This window comes from Pyxicephalus adspersus, chromosome 2 (genome assembly GCF_032062135.1).
Source record: "Pyxicephalus adspersus chromosome 2, UCB_Pads_2.0, whole genome shotgun sequence".
In the NCBI taxonomy this organism is placed as follows: domain Eukaryota; kingdom Metazoa; phylum Chordata; class Amphibia; order Anura; family Pyxicephalidae; genus Pyxicephalus; species Pyxicephalus adspersus.
The window spans coordinates 134,452,676-134,469,957 of record NC_092859.1 but is presented as its reverse complement, the minus strand read 5'-3'; the positions used below and the strand labels follow the sequence as shown (position 1 = coordinate 134,469,957).

The 17,282-nt window shown below is 38.0% G+C and overlaps 1 protein-coding gene across 1 annotated transcript in view; it reads left to right on the top strand.

Moving 5' to 3' along the window:
• The window catches only part of CRTC3 (CREB regulated transcription coactivator 3), an 87,113-nt gene that overhangs the window by 8,214 nt on the left and 61,617 nt on the right, over positions 1-17,282 (top strand). The window contains exon 2 of the mRNA XM_072402477.1: positions 4,212-4,322. Coding sequence (XP_072258578.1) covers positions 4,212-4,322 — 111 coding nt within the window. The remainder of the gene's footprint in view (positions 1-4,211; positions 4,323-17,282) is intronic.

Below are 17,282 nucleotides of genomic sequence, written 5' to 3'. Positions count from 1 at the left end.
TCTTTGCGAAGTCTTCTCCCGGGTGTCCGATCTTTGCGAAGTCTTCTCCCGGGTGTCCGATCTTTGCGAAGTCTTCTCCCGGGTGTCCGATCTTTTGCTATCTTGATTGGCCAGGAGTGACAATGTCATTCCCATACATCTGCACACTTCATTCCTGGAATCCAGCTCTGAGCTATGCATGCTCACAGTTTTTTGTGGAACTAAAGTTCCACCTTTAAGAATATATATTCAAGCAGGTCGTTATTGCAGAAAGATACAGAAATGTCCCTTCTTCAATAATGTCTCCTAGCTTTCTGAATGATCTGGGTTTCTGGTGACAAAGCTGAGTTGCGCATGTGCAGCATCAGCTTTGGTTGCCAGGATACCCTGCATTCCCTGCTTACTCTGCGCATGCCAGGAATAAAAGAACTCCTTCACACCTGTGCAGGAGCTACATCATACTGATCTAGCCAAAAAATGGCAAAATATCACAAAGAGAAAGCGAACAAAGTTTTAGTTACAGTGACCTGCGAGGGAATGGGTATAGGGAAGTACACAGGCTTTATCGTGAAGTAAACTGATTACCATCTTTAAAGGCATTGTATGCAGTCTATTCACTTTCATTCAGCTGTGAACACTACTTTTTTATTTTGTTTTGGGTATGTTGTGCACACCTGTACATACACACACTTACATATAGTTTTATATGTATATGAAAGCATGACTTGCATTCCCTTATTAACAGTGTTCAGATGACAAAAATGCCACTTATCTGTCCTCTTACCTATCGGGATTGCTTCTTATAAAGTGGAGATAATCAGGTCTGGTCACTACTTTATTTCAGCACCTTTCTGGTGTTTATTGGATCACCCTTTCATAAATGTAACTCTGTGTACTTTTTTACAGAATACTGAGATAAGTAACTGAGCCCAAATTCAGCAGGATAAGGTCATTTTACTGATCTGGAGACGATAAGAATTGTATTCCCTTTTCGCAGCATAACATTTATCTGTCTTCTATTATTTACAGTCCATCTATATGTGGCTTTGTTATCTTGAGTACAGAGTGTTTAAATTTCCTTGTAGAGAGTATGGATCTTCATGGTGAATGTTGGTGCCCATTCTTGTTGATGGATGAGCAAAGAAAAAAAAAAGAGAAGGCTTCTATTGCCGATTTCACGTTCAGCAAATAGTAGTTGCCTGGCTTTCAGTGGTTTTAGAAAGTAACCCAGAAGGAATTACAAATGACTGCTGGCCTCAGCCTGTCAAGAAGCAATAAGTTCTCATTGAGGAAGCACAAAAGGGGGATTTTATGGAGAAAAAGTGTTGTAGGTTGCAATTGTTGTGTGCAGTGCTGGGATTGTTGTTGTTTTGTGTAAGGTATGATCATGGAACTGAATTGGTTTATTTGATTATTGGGGCCTTTATGATTGACCTTAATAGGGGTTAGAACACCAAGCTTAAAGATGCCCTGTCAGTTCTTACTTAGGCCCAGCTTCACTGGAGACCAACGATCTAGTACTGCGGTCCATGACACCCTTGTCATAATGACCCTGCAGTCCACTAGAGCTTGAGAGGACCTACCATGAGTTATTCAGGCCTTTGTTACCCAGGCAGTTATTTGGGCACAAGAAGTAGGAGGCCATGTACAGTCTAGAGGTTAGAAGATTTGGCTTTTACTAATTACTGCTCATTTAAGGGGATACCCGGGAGGGTCCTTTGCTAGATCACAGCTGTAAGACTCAACTTCCAGTTCTAAAAATGGGGGCCCTCTTGTGATTTTTATAGTGGTGATCCACATAGGAAATATTGGAGGTCAGGAGTATTTTCTTCCTACGCCATCCTCAAATATGGCAATCAGTTACTCTATTCCTGTCAATGGATTTGACCTTTTTGTGGTATAGATGTTCACCATGTTTGAAATCCTGATTGCCAGGAAACAAAACCTGTTCTCTTTTTTTATATAACTCATTATAAAAAGCAGCAATCAGGATTTCAAAAAGTTGAGAACAAAAATATCAGTTGCATTTTATAAATGAATAACCTAGAAAAAATTAGCGGGGACACTGCAAGGATCATTTCTCCGATCAACTTGTACTGCTTGCAGTACACAAATACTTTACTAATATTCTATTTATCATACATATTATATTACTAATATAATATGTATGATATATTAATATTTGCGTATGTTTAGTGAACATCAGACACATCTGGCTGTATTTTTGAGCTGTTTAAGCTTGGCTTAATATATCAATATAAGTATTGGTAAAGTATTTATTATGGTAACGTATTGATACAGGCTTTTAGGCTATCTGCATGCTTATACAGAGGAAAGATATATAATGTGACCTGTCTCATTCTATCCTGTGCAAGTTTTACTCTGTATTATGTCTACAGGCTGAATCTTCATGTAAGAGATAATAGCGGCCAGCACATGTTTGCTTGGGGATACCCTGGGTGGATAATAGAGCAAAATGGTAAATTCTGAATTGATTACACTTATAGCACATCTTGTCTGTAGTATACAACATGCTTTGAAGGTGTCTGATCTTGCTAGGTGCTCTGTTATTATATCACATTGTATGTTATTAGACATTGTGTATAATACGGTTCTACTACTAACAAGACCCTCAGGGCTGGAAACTTTATCCTTTTTTTTCTTCATTCAATAATAATAAATGCTTAGTTCATCAAAAGGAGGATTTTTTTTTTTAATGGTTCTGCGTGTAATTGGAAAGGAATGGAACCGCTGTCCATATGCCCCTTGAATTGCATAACGCCTGAATTCTTGTGCAGTTTCTCCCTCTACCTCTCTGGGCTCTGCTTTACAACAGTGTCTCTGCTGGGGAGATTCGTCCTTGCTATTGTTACTGGTGGCCATTGTCTCCAATACAGAAAGAGAGAAACCCAAGTTTATTGACTTTTATAGACTTGAAATGTACACAAAACTGCACACTGCTCTGTGGTTAGATTACTATGTTTAAACAGATCATAAATAAAAATTATTAATTAGGAAGTACCACACACTTCTACTTCCTGTTAGTTATTGATTAATAATGGAATGTATCCATTGGACCTTTTCTGTTTACCTATGCGTGTTGTCCGTGTCCTCAGAACCCAAAATTGGAGTCCGTATACAGTAATAGTGGGAATCATTCTCATGATCTTTTATAGAGTACATAATGATTGTCATGGTAATTATTTCTTTATTTGACATATTGGTTTCATACAGTGTGTTAATAGGTGTTACAGTAGAACTAAAGTCCCACTTTGAACTTTACTATTCAGGCAAGTGGTTATTTCAGAAGATAGACAATATCTCTTCTGCAATAACTGTTCTTTCTTGTCTGATTGCCACCCAGCTGTCAAATTTTGCTGAGCTGCGCGTGTGCATCTTTGTATTAGTTGCCAAGGAACCTGGGAATCCCGGCTTCTCCTTCCTGCATTCCTAAAATGAACCAACTCTTGTGTGAGATTTGGGTCATCCTGGCACAGCCAATCAAGATGGCCAATGATCCTCTACAGCAGAAAAAAAAAATGTGTGGCACCCTACAAGGAAACATGTTTAGGTTTGTATTGCGGTTTAGTTCTCGATTAAATCTCTTTTTATAGCTGTCCTTTTTGAAGGAAAAATACTATGTTGTCTTTGTCACAGCTAATTTTTTACTTTTCTTCTTTATAAATTATTTATTTTTTTACTTTTATTCAATTTCAGTGAGTCTTGATTGTGTTAGGAAAATTTTTACTGCAATCTGAAAATAGTTTTTTTTTTACAACTTGGGCATCAAATGATGTTGATTGGGTTGTACTGGCAAACCATGTCCATAAAAATTCTTTCAATCATTGCTTGCTTGTAAAATGTATTATTATTATTATTATTATTATTATTATTAATAATATTGGTTGTATGACGACTTTATTACTATTGCAATGTAAGGTGTAAAAAAGATCTGGCAGTGGTCATAATGTCTGATAGCCAGGTCCTGCAGAAAAACAATTTCTTCTTACATTTCTCACTTCTATATAGAAATTAGTTTGTTCAGTGTAGCAAGACATTCAGTTAAGTTTGTCAAAGCCATCATTGCAAAAAGTTAATTCTGTGCTGTGTTGCCTTTATTAAGTTTCTTAGTCCTGTTATTCCAGTGCTCGTGTATGCCCTGCAATAAGCAATGTTTGTCAGTTTTACTTTTGTGGGCGTCCCTTTAACAACTTGTTTCTTGGCTTTTTTAGGTTCAGTTCCAGAAGTTGCAACAGTTGCGATTGGCACAATCCCGAGCTCAGTACTATGGTGGCTCCTTGCCAAATGTAAACCAGATTAGCAGCAGCCTGTCTGACTTCCAGGTAAGACATTCTTGTTGTGTCCAGGGTTCATTTTCTGAAGTCTGAACCACAGAGAAGAATTTCCACCCATGTTTGTCTGTTTCATTTTAAACCTGTCAGCTCATTTCTGCATATAGTGTACGTTAGGTTCTCCGACCTCGTGGATGTTGTGCAGGGGTGCAGGCCCAAATCTGTCTTTTAAGTTGTTTGTATTACAATATAGAAAGGAGTTTAACTTCTGTATGTATGTGTCCCATTGATTTAGATTTCCCTTTTTGTTCTTGCTTTGCACAAGCAGAACTCCCCCCTTAGTTGTCTTTAAAACACAGCAGGTGTCTCCAGTTAAGGTTTTCACTTACCTCCTCAGTGTTCAACCCAGAGGTTTTTTTTTTGCAGCCGGGTTGTAAGAAATTGTTGGTGAGTGGCAGCCCATGTATTATGACACAACTTGTCAGTAACCACCTAAAAACAGTCTGGTGGTCACTGAAAAATGCCGGGTGGTGTGCTCGGGTAAAAGGGGCTGAGGAGAACACTGCTCCTGTTCTTGGGGACATTATCACATTTTGGGTTTGCAGTCACTTTTAATGTCAGTGGTCACCAAGGATGGATATTCCATTGGACACAGATATCAATGGTCCAACCTTCTAGAGAATAGAGGTCCAAGAAGGCACTACTGAGCATGCACTGACTGCAACAGTAAACTTTTTTGAAATGAGAATAAGTGGTGTTAAACCGGCGTCTTTGAACCTTTGATTAAGACAGTGCTTGGTAATCATTTAATTGGGTGTTTCTCATCTTGCTTTTTCCAGTGATATTTACTGTGTTTTTATTTGTTTTGTTTATGGTCTCTCTATAATAGTAATCAGTGTGACAATCAAGTGATTGTAGTACGATATAGCGTGTACATAGGTCATTCATGGGAGGATGTTCCTCTGATATAATAGTCAGCCTGAATGTGAAGTAATCATAATGCTCGGCTCTGCTTAGCTGCATGACTCTGATAAGAGCATGAACTGCTCAGAACTAGCACATTTTTGTTTCTGCTACTGTTAAAACTGTGGGTTCCTCTGACACACTGAACATTATAAAAAGAATTCCCTGTCTTTTGAAACACAATTTCTCCAAGTTAAAAAAAATGTCCAGTTTTCACACATTAAGAGGTTTCAGTCTTTTGTAGTTAAAACTGGAGCAGAGGTAAAGGATGAGTAACATTCTTACTTTGTCGCTTGCTTATAAAAACTGGGCTGCTGTCTGATTCGCTATAGACTATCGTTCTTCTGTTGTATGAGCGTTTTCTCTCCATTTCTCCCATTTCTTGGGTTTAAATGGTAGGTCCATCCAAATTTATATTTTACATATAGTATGAGCCCAGAGGAAGGGGCAGCTCTTCATTACTTGGTTGCTCCAACATTAAAAATTTTTATTGAAGTCCAAATGTATGATTGAATGAGGCGAAACCAATGAAATGAGTTGTTGTTGCATATATAGATGTACCAAAATAAGCAAGCGCAGAATCAAAACGTTTACAATATATATTAATAAAACAAAAACTGCTTTTCATATCGGGGAGGTATATTTCTGAAGCAAGAATTGGCCAAGATAGGATGCCTGTCTAGGCGCATGGAGAGAGATTATATAGAAAAAAACTGCCCTAATTTCTTACTGTTTCTGCCCAACTAAGAGTTATTTTAGGGCCCCTTTGGAGTGCGTGCAGTGCGTTAATGCTCCTGCAAAATGTCCAAGAAGAAAAGTGGGACACTGTAGAATAGGTAATTGTCTTCTTTAATTATTCACACCTTTTGGCAGAGATGTTTTTCAATTGAAGAAAGCCAGGAGGGGTGGATGGTGGGAGGTGTAAATGTTTTCATTTAGGCTCCATACAACTTGCACACAGTGGGCCTGATTTAATAAAGCTCTCCAAGGCTGGAGAGAATACACTTTCATCAGTGAAGCTTGGTGATCCAGCAAACCTGGAATGATTGTGGTCCACGATTAAAAACATTTGCTAGCAAATTACTTTTAAGAAATCCATTCCAGGTTTTCTGGATCACCCAGCTTCACTGATAAAAGGGTTTCCTCTCCAGTCCTGAAGAGCTTAAATAAATCGGGTCCAATGTTGCAATTAAATCCTGAAAAAAAATGTTGTAAATCCTTCACCTATTATGTGACTTGGCCAATAGGTAGTTGGCACTCTTCATTTTTTTGTTAGGGTAACGTATTACAATATCCCTGTCTTCCTTTTGTTAGCATGTATATTATTATTAATAAACAGGATTTATATAGCTCCAACATATTACGCAGCGCTGTACATTAAATAGGGGTTACAAATGACAATGAATACAGTGACACGGGGAGGAGAGGACCCTGCCCTGAAGAGCTTATATTGCTTTATAATTATAATTATTGCAGAAATGTTTTATTTCTGTTTATTAGTTTTGCATCTGCTATTGCAATCCATTACACAGACAAGGTGTCCCACTGGGTGTAATGTAATGACCACTCTCAGTATATATACATTTACATGTACAGTGGTAGTAATACACATTTTGCCAGGTGATATTTGCTTGGTTGGGGAAGTAAACTCATGGGGCTGATTGAATAAGTGACATGGCTGATTTCTTGCCGGATTCCCAGGACCTTGCACCTGGAAAAAATCCGTGGGATAGCATGTTAAACATCTGTGCGACATCATGAAGCTCTAAAAGAGGGAAATCGTACCAAGAAAAATACTCATCTCTCAGTTAGGCAGAAGATTCCTATTAATAACTTACAAAACTTCTATTATCATTTAAATGAAAGCAATCTCCAAAGCATCTAGGCTACATGTACCAAACAGTTACACCTCTCATGGAAATGTGTGGTAATTTCTTCTCCCAGTGATATTCCCAGATAAAATGTAATTCTTCATGCTGAGAGTTAAAACAATTCAGGTTTTATCAAAAATACAAACTTTCCATGGTAGTTTGGGGAGGAGTTCAGTTTTGTCTTGGAGAAACAACTGAAAGTGAGGGCAATTATGTTTTAGACCAGCCTTTCTCAAAATTTTTGCCCCTAAAGAACTCTTGAAATAATTTTCAAGTTTTGGGCAACCTCTGCTTTGGGGTCATTGGGAAAAAACCACCCAAATTGGTTGCCAGGAGAAAGAATACCCCCGTCTCCCCACACAGTTATGGCTAGAATATTCTCTTTATAAAAATTAAAATCAACAATAGTCATACAGTTGGCTCTACCAAGTGGTGCTTGCATCATCGAATGGGAGGTCAATTGGCCCCAGCTTGAGGAACACCTAGCAACTTCTGGAGGATCCCTGGTTGATAATAGCTGTTTTAGACATTAATAATCAAAACAAGTGTTCCCCAGTGGAATATATATATGTTTTATGTTTGCTTCTTTACCAGCAATGATATACTGTGGAGAATCGACCAACACAGTTACCATATTGTTTGTACTCCACAAGTCTATGACTGTAGGAAGGTGGAGAACTTCTTACAACGATGGTGATGTTTGTGGGGAATCCCACTTTCACAGTCAAGTTAGATCCAGATAGCATGTTGTCAATTTTTTACATCCTATTTTACATAAAGTTGTTACAGCTAGAGTTTGAAAACTTGCGTCTGTTCACATGGACAAGGATACATAAATTTTGGTCCTTAGAGATCTGCCACTTTTATCCCAAACTTTGGTCCAGGGCCACCGAGCACAGCTGCAGAGAACAGATGGATCATCATGTTGTGTTTTAGGAAATTTAGAAAATTATGCTTTTATGTCCTTTCAGCTATGTCCTAGAAATATAATTATACTTCTCTAAAGGCACTAGGAAGGCAAACTTCATGGAATATTCTTTGGGTTCATTAAAAACCGGGTTTCTCTACCAGGGTTCTTTAAGAGATTGCCAGGGGTTCCTTGAACTTTGACCAGTTTGTGCTACTCAGTTAGTTTGTGTGACACCAGTGATCTTTTTAGCTATTTGTAGGGTGGCATTCTTCCCACTGACCACAAAGCTAATATACTGTGAGCTTTGAATATTATTATTGTCAGAGGTTCCCTGAGACTTGAAAGTTATTTCAAGGGTCCCCCATGTTAAAAAGACTGAGAAACACTGCTGTAAAATGTAATGGCTCACATGTACTAGCATAGCAATCACACGGGTGTATTAATATTATTACTTATTCTCTTCTACATTGTTGATGGTAATGTAGTCTCAGTTTCTCACACAGCATGCAAGTCAGGTGTTTTTGTTTGTCTGACAAAGTAGGTTTTACATAAAGTTAAATCTCTTTAAGCCTGACAGCTTTACAAGATCTATTTTTGTTTACACGTGAACTACTAAAAACAGCAAAAACTTCAAATGCAAGAATTAGAATGCTGTAGTGTAGGTTTTAGTGTATTTCTTAGCATGCCAGAGGTCAAGACGAGAGCATGCTGTATGATGGCTTTAAGTATTCATTTTCCCTATTTATTAATTGTATAGAGCTCAGGTGCTCAATCTATGTGCAGGTTTTTAACACCGTTTTACCTCCTAGTTGCTTACTCTGAACTTCTCATCTGCATGGCACAAAGCCCATAAAACTGGGCTTGAACTCGCAGTGAAGTAGAAAAAGCTACAGGGCAAAGATCTCCCCTGTGCTACATGAATTCTGTGAATCTGTGCTTTCTGCATTCCTAGAGCTCCCTTTCTGCTTTATGATCAATTCATTTGGAGTAGGGGAAGCCCTAATCTCAGGTGGTCATGAAAACTGTTAGGAGCTACAGCAGTGTTCAACCTAGAAATTTTCTTAAGCTGGGTGGGAATAAATTGTAGGCAGGTGGCATTCCCTGTATTGTGATCCAACTCTTCAGTAAGCACTCAAAAACAGCCAGGTGGTTACTGAAAAGGGCTGGGTGGTGCGCCCAGCAAAAAGGGGCTGGGGAGAACACTCCGGCTTGTGGAGGTGGGCGGGCTGTGTCCCTGCACACAACCTGTCCACTCTCCCATCACAGGCTCAGATCTGCAATCGGAGAGTGGGTGGGATTATGATGGCATAACCCCACCCGCTCTCCCATCCGCCTTGCCCCTCTTTCAAATTTTAATTTGTGGCCCCTGACTGAAAAAGGAAAAGAGGATCAAACATACTTTTTTGACCATCCTGCCCATTTATACAAAAATAATGCAAGGGGAGTTTTTTTGGTAACTACAACACAACTCTAAACACAGCTGCAAAGGTGAGTCATGTTGGATCGATTGCCAGCAGGTGTCACCTATATCTGAGGTGTGTCATATGGTGTTTTGATAAGCTGTGAGTGTGTATATATGTGTGTATAATATATAATAGGAAGCTTGTGTTCCAGAAAGGCCAACTATCCCTTGTCACAATGGTGAAACTGCTAAAAGCATTTAATTTATCAAGACTGGCTAGAAAATAGTATAGTTTCCTCAACCATGACCAAACTGTGTTACTAGAGAGCTACAATGGTAACAAGTCAAAGGTCATTGACAATGAGAGATTTGCATTTCGAGTGGAATAGGTGCTAAGTGGCAGAGAAGCCACAACATGGGGCTTAATTTATTAAAGCTCCCCAAGGTTGGAGAGGATACACTTTTAACAGTAAAGCTGGGTGATCCAGCAAACCTGGAATGGAATTTCTTTAAAGTCATTCAAAACATTTGCTAGCAAATAGTGAATCGTGGACCATTCCAGGTTTGCTGAATCACTCAGTTTCACTGATATAAGTGTATCCACTCCAGCCTTAGAGAGATTTATTAAACAGGCCCATTATGTCAGCCCCAGTGTGCTGCAAAGCCTCACCAAGGAGAACCACAAAACCTGGACTTATTTAGTAGAAAAAGTAAGGTCTTGAGGAATTCAGTTTTATTTATTTTTTACATCTGAATAGTTTATATAAATTCAGTGGAAACTTTTATCTTTTCACTTTTTTGTCCTGGTCACCCTTGACACTGGGTACGAAAGTGAAGGGAAATCCAAAATTCTGAGTTGTTACTAAAACGGAAGTCTTCTAGGGGTTCTAACTGTTTTTATGATATTCTCTTACTTTCCTACAAGTCTACAGGACAGGAAAAGAATGGAAATCTTCTTCAAACCTATCTGTTACCATAGGAGCAGGCATTGCACGTCTTTTGTTGGAATCCCAACATTTGATTAAACTTTCTCTACTTGCAAAGTCTTTCTGCAATATGTTAAACGTAAGTTAGGGAGCTGATAGAACCCTAAATGCAGTGCTTATTGAGACTGATGTGGACATTTCCGGTGGCGTGACTAATTATGTCCAAGATCCATCAGGACTACAAAGGAACAAAAAGGAGAACGTTCACAAATAAAATAGTATTGAGTTGTATAATGCATGTGATAAATGACAATATGATGAGTTGCAAATGTTGTATGTTGTGTTACTTTTTGTTTTGTTTTGAAATTTGAGTTGGCAGAAATTTTTGGTAAAGCTAATTAATTTGTGTCCACTTACCTATTGCAATAGACCCCCCTAAAGCTATGTAAAAGAGCAGCAAAGCTTTAAGGTAACTGAACAGATAGAACATCAAATGCAACAAGGTATTTTTAGGTTAATACCAAGCATCAAAAAAGAATGGGGGAAATTTTGGTTGGGGCTGTCTTTAAAAATGAATCAATGAATGTATTTGTTAAGCTGCTAAGTGGCTCAGTGTCAGTGGCTTGTACTTTGTTTCTGCAGCATTATGGTCCTAGGTTTGAATCTTCTTCAGGACACTGTGTGGCTCCCTGCTTTTCTTTTTAGACACTTTGGTTTCCATTTACAGCTCCAATAGATACTGGTGGGTATTTTGGCCTTCGAATATTCAATGTATAGTGCTGTGTAATATGTTGGTGCTATAAAAATACTGTTTATTATTAAAAATAATAATAATAGGCTATGTTGGGGACATTTAAGTGCACCAATGCATAAATCAATATATTGAAGCTATTGCACTCTAAAATAGTGAAAACCTGTGTGTATAAAAACCCAAAACAGGCCCTTTTGAGTCTGGATATTAAATGTGATTGTTCTGCTTTATGTTCAACTTCTGATTTGGGTCATAAATCCCATAACAGCTACTAACTATGGGAAAAAAATAGTGAATGTATCTGAGGGAACATTCACAGTGTCCCTTCACATTTCAGTTCATAAACACGCTGGGAATCTAGCGCCTATTATTCCCATAAACTGTTTACTTCTACATACACTAAGCAACCACTATAACTAACACATCACAGACAAGGGCAGGCTGGTTCTGCACAAATTCAAACTTTTTATGGGCACTTGGTTGGGAGAGGGAATGAATACTGTCACATAGAAGAGGCAGCCTGGTTAGTTGTACGATGACCTTTTGGACTATGAGGCAAGCATCAGCGATTTGTGCAAATAAAAATTGTTGGAGTAATCCACATGATTGCTTTTCTAAAGAAATGTCATTATAACCCAGCTAGCAGAGCACCTTATGTTTTGTGATTTACATTCAACAAGTATACCGTGCAGAATCATTACACCTTATACAGTGCAACTTCATGCAGCAGAAAGTTTGCCAGATATATTCAAATGTTCAATTTCATTTTTACTTCAAATACAACAAAATTTAAGGAGGTCCAAGAGAAAACTTCAGTGGAATGTAGGGGTCTAAGCTGAGGTATAACATATAAACGGATGATTCAGAATAATTTTGTATATAGGGTGACTAAACCCTAATTTAATGGCCACCTCCAGAAAATCAGTCCCTTTCTCTCCCTGTGACACCTATTGAAATCAGGTGGTTATGGCTGTCATTGGGACAGGAAGCCCCCGCAATAAAAACATATTGTTAGAGTTCCTAACCCTTCCCACTCCATAAAAAGAACTTGTTTTTGTTTTCTTCTGTATCATTGGGGATATCCTTTCACTCCCTGTCCTGGAATGTTTCCAAGAGGGACACCGATGACTATAAAAACTTTTTAGTGTCTAACCAGCATCCAAAGCATACCACATTTTCATAGAAGTTGGGCTTTAAGGAATAAGCCAAAAAAGTAGAAAATGTAAAGTATAATTATTAGGAGAGAAGTACAAGAGCTCCTTCTGCTAGTGATCTTCTAAAATGTTCATTGCTGCTGTGTCTCCAAACTAGTATTAATGTCCTAAAAAATGTTTAGCCTTCTTCAAGGTCACAGAAAGGGAGCTCTGACTTTCTTATGCCAGGTACACATTACAGACGTTAAACTGAGTGGGAAAAAATATGGGGTGAAAAAAAATAAAGAATTGGCATGTGTAATTCCACATGGACGTTTAAGTGCAAACTTGCAAAGATAACACATTTCTCGGTAGTCTGGGATTTACCTGTTAGGGTTAAGGTTCATACTGACCCTAAATTTCATTGCCCAAGGGGGACATTTGTGATTGCTTGGGGTGAAAATCTAGCATTGTTACAGATGTCCTCCCCACTTGACTGAAACCTAATGAGAACTAGATAATTCATTTCTTGGGCGACAACTATTGAGCATCTGTACCCGGCTATAGTCTAGGTTTAGATTTGCCTCGTTTTACCTTTATCCAAATTTCAGGAAATAATTGCACTGCCAAATTTAGCAAAAAATCACCCTAATTGCTGTTAGAATGTGCCTGGTTCAGTTTTGGATTTAGTAAAGCTTTAAATTGTTTGTGTGTGTATAAAACTAAAACAATTGTAGTTTTAGGTACATAGGGAAAGACTTAAACCCCCTATAAGTATTTGTTTTCTCTTTTTGCTATTCTTCTTTCCATTGACTTCCTGTCTTGGAGATGAAACAAGTAAATGTAGATCTATTTCCTCTGCTCTGAATGAGAGGAATACCTTCCTCATATGACCCCAAAACATTTGTTCCATTTATTTGTCCTTTTTCTACTGTTCTGGTGGCAGCAATAACATTTCATTTATTACCGATCACCTTGTCTTGGTGCTAACTGACTGAGACACAGATGGTGGTAAACACAAACCCCTCACCACTCATCCAAAATTACAAAAAACTTTTACCTTCTTGTACATTTAAATATTAGATTGGCAATGGCAGCAAATGATGTGACACAAAATGTATATGTGAATGTTTGTTGAGAAAAGTTTATTCAAGATTTTCTTTAGGAAAGAGCGCATTTTATTAGAGTGTGCCAATGGTCAAATGCAGCTTTTGCGTTAAGGTGCAGCCTTAATTTATCCCCTTCTGGTATGTACCCGTGGGACCTGTAGAGTTCCTGCTGTTTGGAAGTAAACATATTAGGCTTTTGTGATATGGCAAATCACCATGTTGATGATATATATGTTTTTTGGGCTTTAGTATTACCTGTGTGGAATGCATTACCTTGTGCCATATGATCCAGCTGGATCCCAAGACATCAGAATGTCTGTAAATAGGAATAGTTTAGGCAGCTCTTGGAGTTCTTGTACATTGAAAACTGAGGATGTCAGCATTGTTCTACAGGTTGTTGTTATTTTTTTTAGCTTGTTTTGCATTAATAGCTATATATCTGTATCCTTTCGTAGATTATTATGGGATATTATGTGGTATTTAGAACTATGCAGTAATGGACCTCTATCCAAGTAATGCCTGACCAATCATCACTTGTAATCATAATACTGGTTATGGACACACTAGGGGTGGCATTTTGTTAAATTGGACCTACAACACAAAAAAGTCTCCATCTAGGTAATGGGATTGGATCTATATTCAATTGATGTACTGTCTAGATGGCAGTTCCCTGAGACACTGGCACCAGCAGTATAGGTAAAGAGGGTCTGGCTTACACAATACAAAGATGAAAGCAGGAGCTGCTATTTCCAAATAACTGATAACTCTTTTCACTTATAGACACTTACAGACTTATAGACGCCCCCTTTCTGCCTCCCAGATGGCTCACAATTTTTCTAAAGGATAACTAAAGAGTTTTGGGTTTAGTTCTGTAATAACCTGTATTATTACTACTAATATTATTATTTAATGTATTTACATTAATTGACAATGAATAAACTAAACATAATTGTAAACACTAATTATATACACCTGCAGCAAGAAAACAGCGATTGGAAGCCCACTTCCAACCAAATGTTATTTTTGGGCAGTGGAGAAGGGTTAGACCATCTGTCAAGCTATTTTTTCTGTCTGTGACCATCCAATATGGACCAAGGGAGTGATAGAAAGGTTTTTTTTTTTTCCCCCATATAGAGCAAGAGGGGCAGGTTCCATTCTTGGCCAGGACACTATGTGCATAGTGTGTGTGTTCTAATGTATTTGTGTGGGTAGTTATTTGGTTCCCCAAAAAAATGGCCTTCAATTGTGGTAATGACATATGACTATGATAGGGACATTAGATTGGGACAACTAGTGACATAACTATGGACTGTAAAGTGCCGCATAATATACAAAATCAAGATAATAGGTGTTGGAGCTTCTCTTTTTATTGTTGTCCCGTTTAGGGGATTTCTTTTTCCTCCTAGATGATGGATACCAGTTAGAACAGGAAACAAAGGAAATCTCCTCCGCACACTTTATACCTAAAGGACATTTAGGGCCTTAGAATGTCATCAGGCCAGTTGGCTTTGACTGACTGGGTCAGTCATTTTTCTAGTTATCCATGAATTGTAACCTTGAGGTCCTTGGTTTTGTTTTGATAAGTGCAACAACAGGAGAGGAAACTATAGAGACGGGTGGGAATTTATCCCAAAAATATCATGCTGTAAAACATAAACCAATACAAGGTGCAGAAAAACACAACACGTTTATTTGGTTTTTGTCCTCCGGCACCATTCCAAAGCATGGATAAGGAGCGCTTCTGCGCTTCAGCGGGATTAAAACATCTCATGCACAGTCAAATCTTCTATTTCCCGTGAGCAACGGAGAATGAGCTTTTGTGTTTCCGACTATGCAGGGGTATGTTGCACCACTGGAGCTAGCTCACTGCTTTCTTTATCTCTTAAGAAGCCTGAAGATTCTGAACTGAAATTTGAGCTTGTGCACAAATCAGAACCATTTTGCAAGATTTGTTTTATTCGCCTTGCATAATGTCTGTTGATTTACAGCAAAGCATAATTGGGTTATAAAGATTTAATTTTGTCAAGACTATCTTTCTACAGAGAGGACACAAGACACAGAATTAAATCAAAAAAGGCCTTTCACAATAATTTTTGAATGGGTTTTGCTTCTTGAAATACTGCTTGCTTCCAGTTGGGAAGTTTCAGTAAGAGAACGAAAAAAGTTTTGTTTTTTTTTTTTGTTTTTGTTTTTTACAAAAAACATCTTAATAAAATAAGAGGTTTTGGGAAATAGGGCTATCAATAGGTAATTGCCCATTTATGAAAAAAATTACTTTCTTAGATAACTCTGCGCTAATTTACTTAACTCCAACATAAACCTAGGGCACAAAATGTGTCCATCACTTGCTAACATTCAAAACTGTAATCAATGTTGTTGTTTTTTAACATTTAAAGAGGAAGATAATTAAAATCAGTCTGTATATATTTTCTTTCTAAAGTGTGGTGTTTTGTACTTTTGCGTTATTTGAGTGTTTTTTTTGGTACAGGAGTTCTTCTTGTTTAACTCTGTAAAGTTGTCAATAAAGTTTGCAAATGAAAAACAAATCAAAATGCTTTTCTGACAATTTAAGTTTTCTCTCACAAACTTTATTTATGACACTATCACCCAAATACGATCAGACACCAGACTCAAATATCTATCTGCATTTCTCTATTTTATCCTATTCTAAACTTGGACAGTGGCAGCATCGTAAGCATTTCTTTTGACTTTGAAAATGCTGGGTATGCGACCTCCAAAGGCGTCCATCTGAACATGGACTTAAAGCTATTTTAGGGCCGGTCACAGATTGGTAAATACAATGTAGAGAGGTCTCACCATCCAATGCTATAGAAGCTATGAGGTTTCAGCAAAAATAGTACACATTCATACACAACTGCATTTTACATATTTATTTGTTTCCAACATTCTAGGCCAGTGTTCAACTTGGGTTCCTCCGAAGGTTGCTAAGGGTTCATTGAGCAAGGAGCAACCAATCGCCAGAAATTTAAGAAACATTCTTCCCAATGACCACCAAGATAAAGTACTGTGAACTGTGGATTATAGCAGGGGGTTCCTTGGGATTTTAAAATTAGTTTAAGGGTTGCCCTTATGTTAAAAAAAGGTCAAGAAGGGCTGATCTAAGCTATATTGATAATGACAGATTTATTGGTTAGAACTAATCTATTTTTTTTTTTTTTTTTGCAAAATATGATATTCAGTGGTGAGATTTAACTATTTATGAATATGTTTTTTTGCTGCTAAACAAATGGCCATGCATGCTGCAGCCTTTCCTACATGGGGAAACCCTTGAAATAACTCCTTCTATAACCCCTGCTATAATTAATATGTTTACAACTCACAGTACATCAGTGTGGTGGTCAGGTGGAAGAATGCCACTTACATTGCTGGTCAGTGGGAAGAATTTCACCCTTACTGATAGCCAAAAAGATTTAGTGTCCTTCCAAAATGACCTGAGGGTCACAGATTTCTCATTGCTCAAGTTAGAAACCTGTGGAGGAACCCTGGTTGAGAAACACTGATCTATATTGTCAGTTAAAGAGGACCTGACCTGTGAGAGCTGTTTTATGTTTCTGTATTGCTTGTAGGTTTTCTGCAGCTTATATTTTTCAAAATCACATACAATACCTAGGGGGCCTGCGTGGTAGAGGTAGGGCTTTGATTCTTCTTCTCTGAGCAACCCCCCCCCCCACGAGATGACTGATGGGGTAACAAACAGGCAGCAGCAGGAGAGATGGAGAAATTAGAAAACCACAACATGAGTAAAGCAGAAGTATTTCAATTGGAGATCAGCTTTCATGGTGTGTGTTTGCTTCTGTTTCCCCAATTCTGTATAATCCAACTGTTGAACTGCAGACTTGTAAAAAACATCATAAATACTGCAGTTTGAGAATATACTTATTTGTCTGAATGTTGTAATGTTTATGGGACTTCTATACTTTTGGTG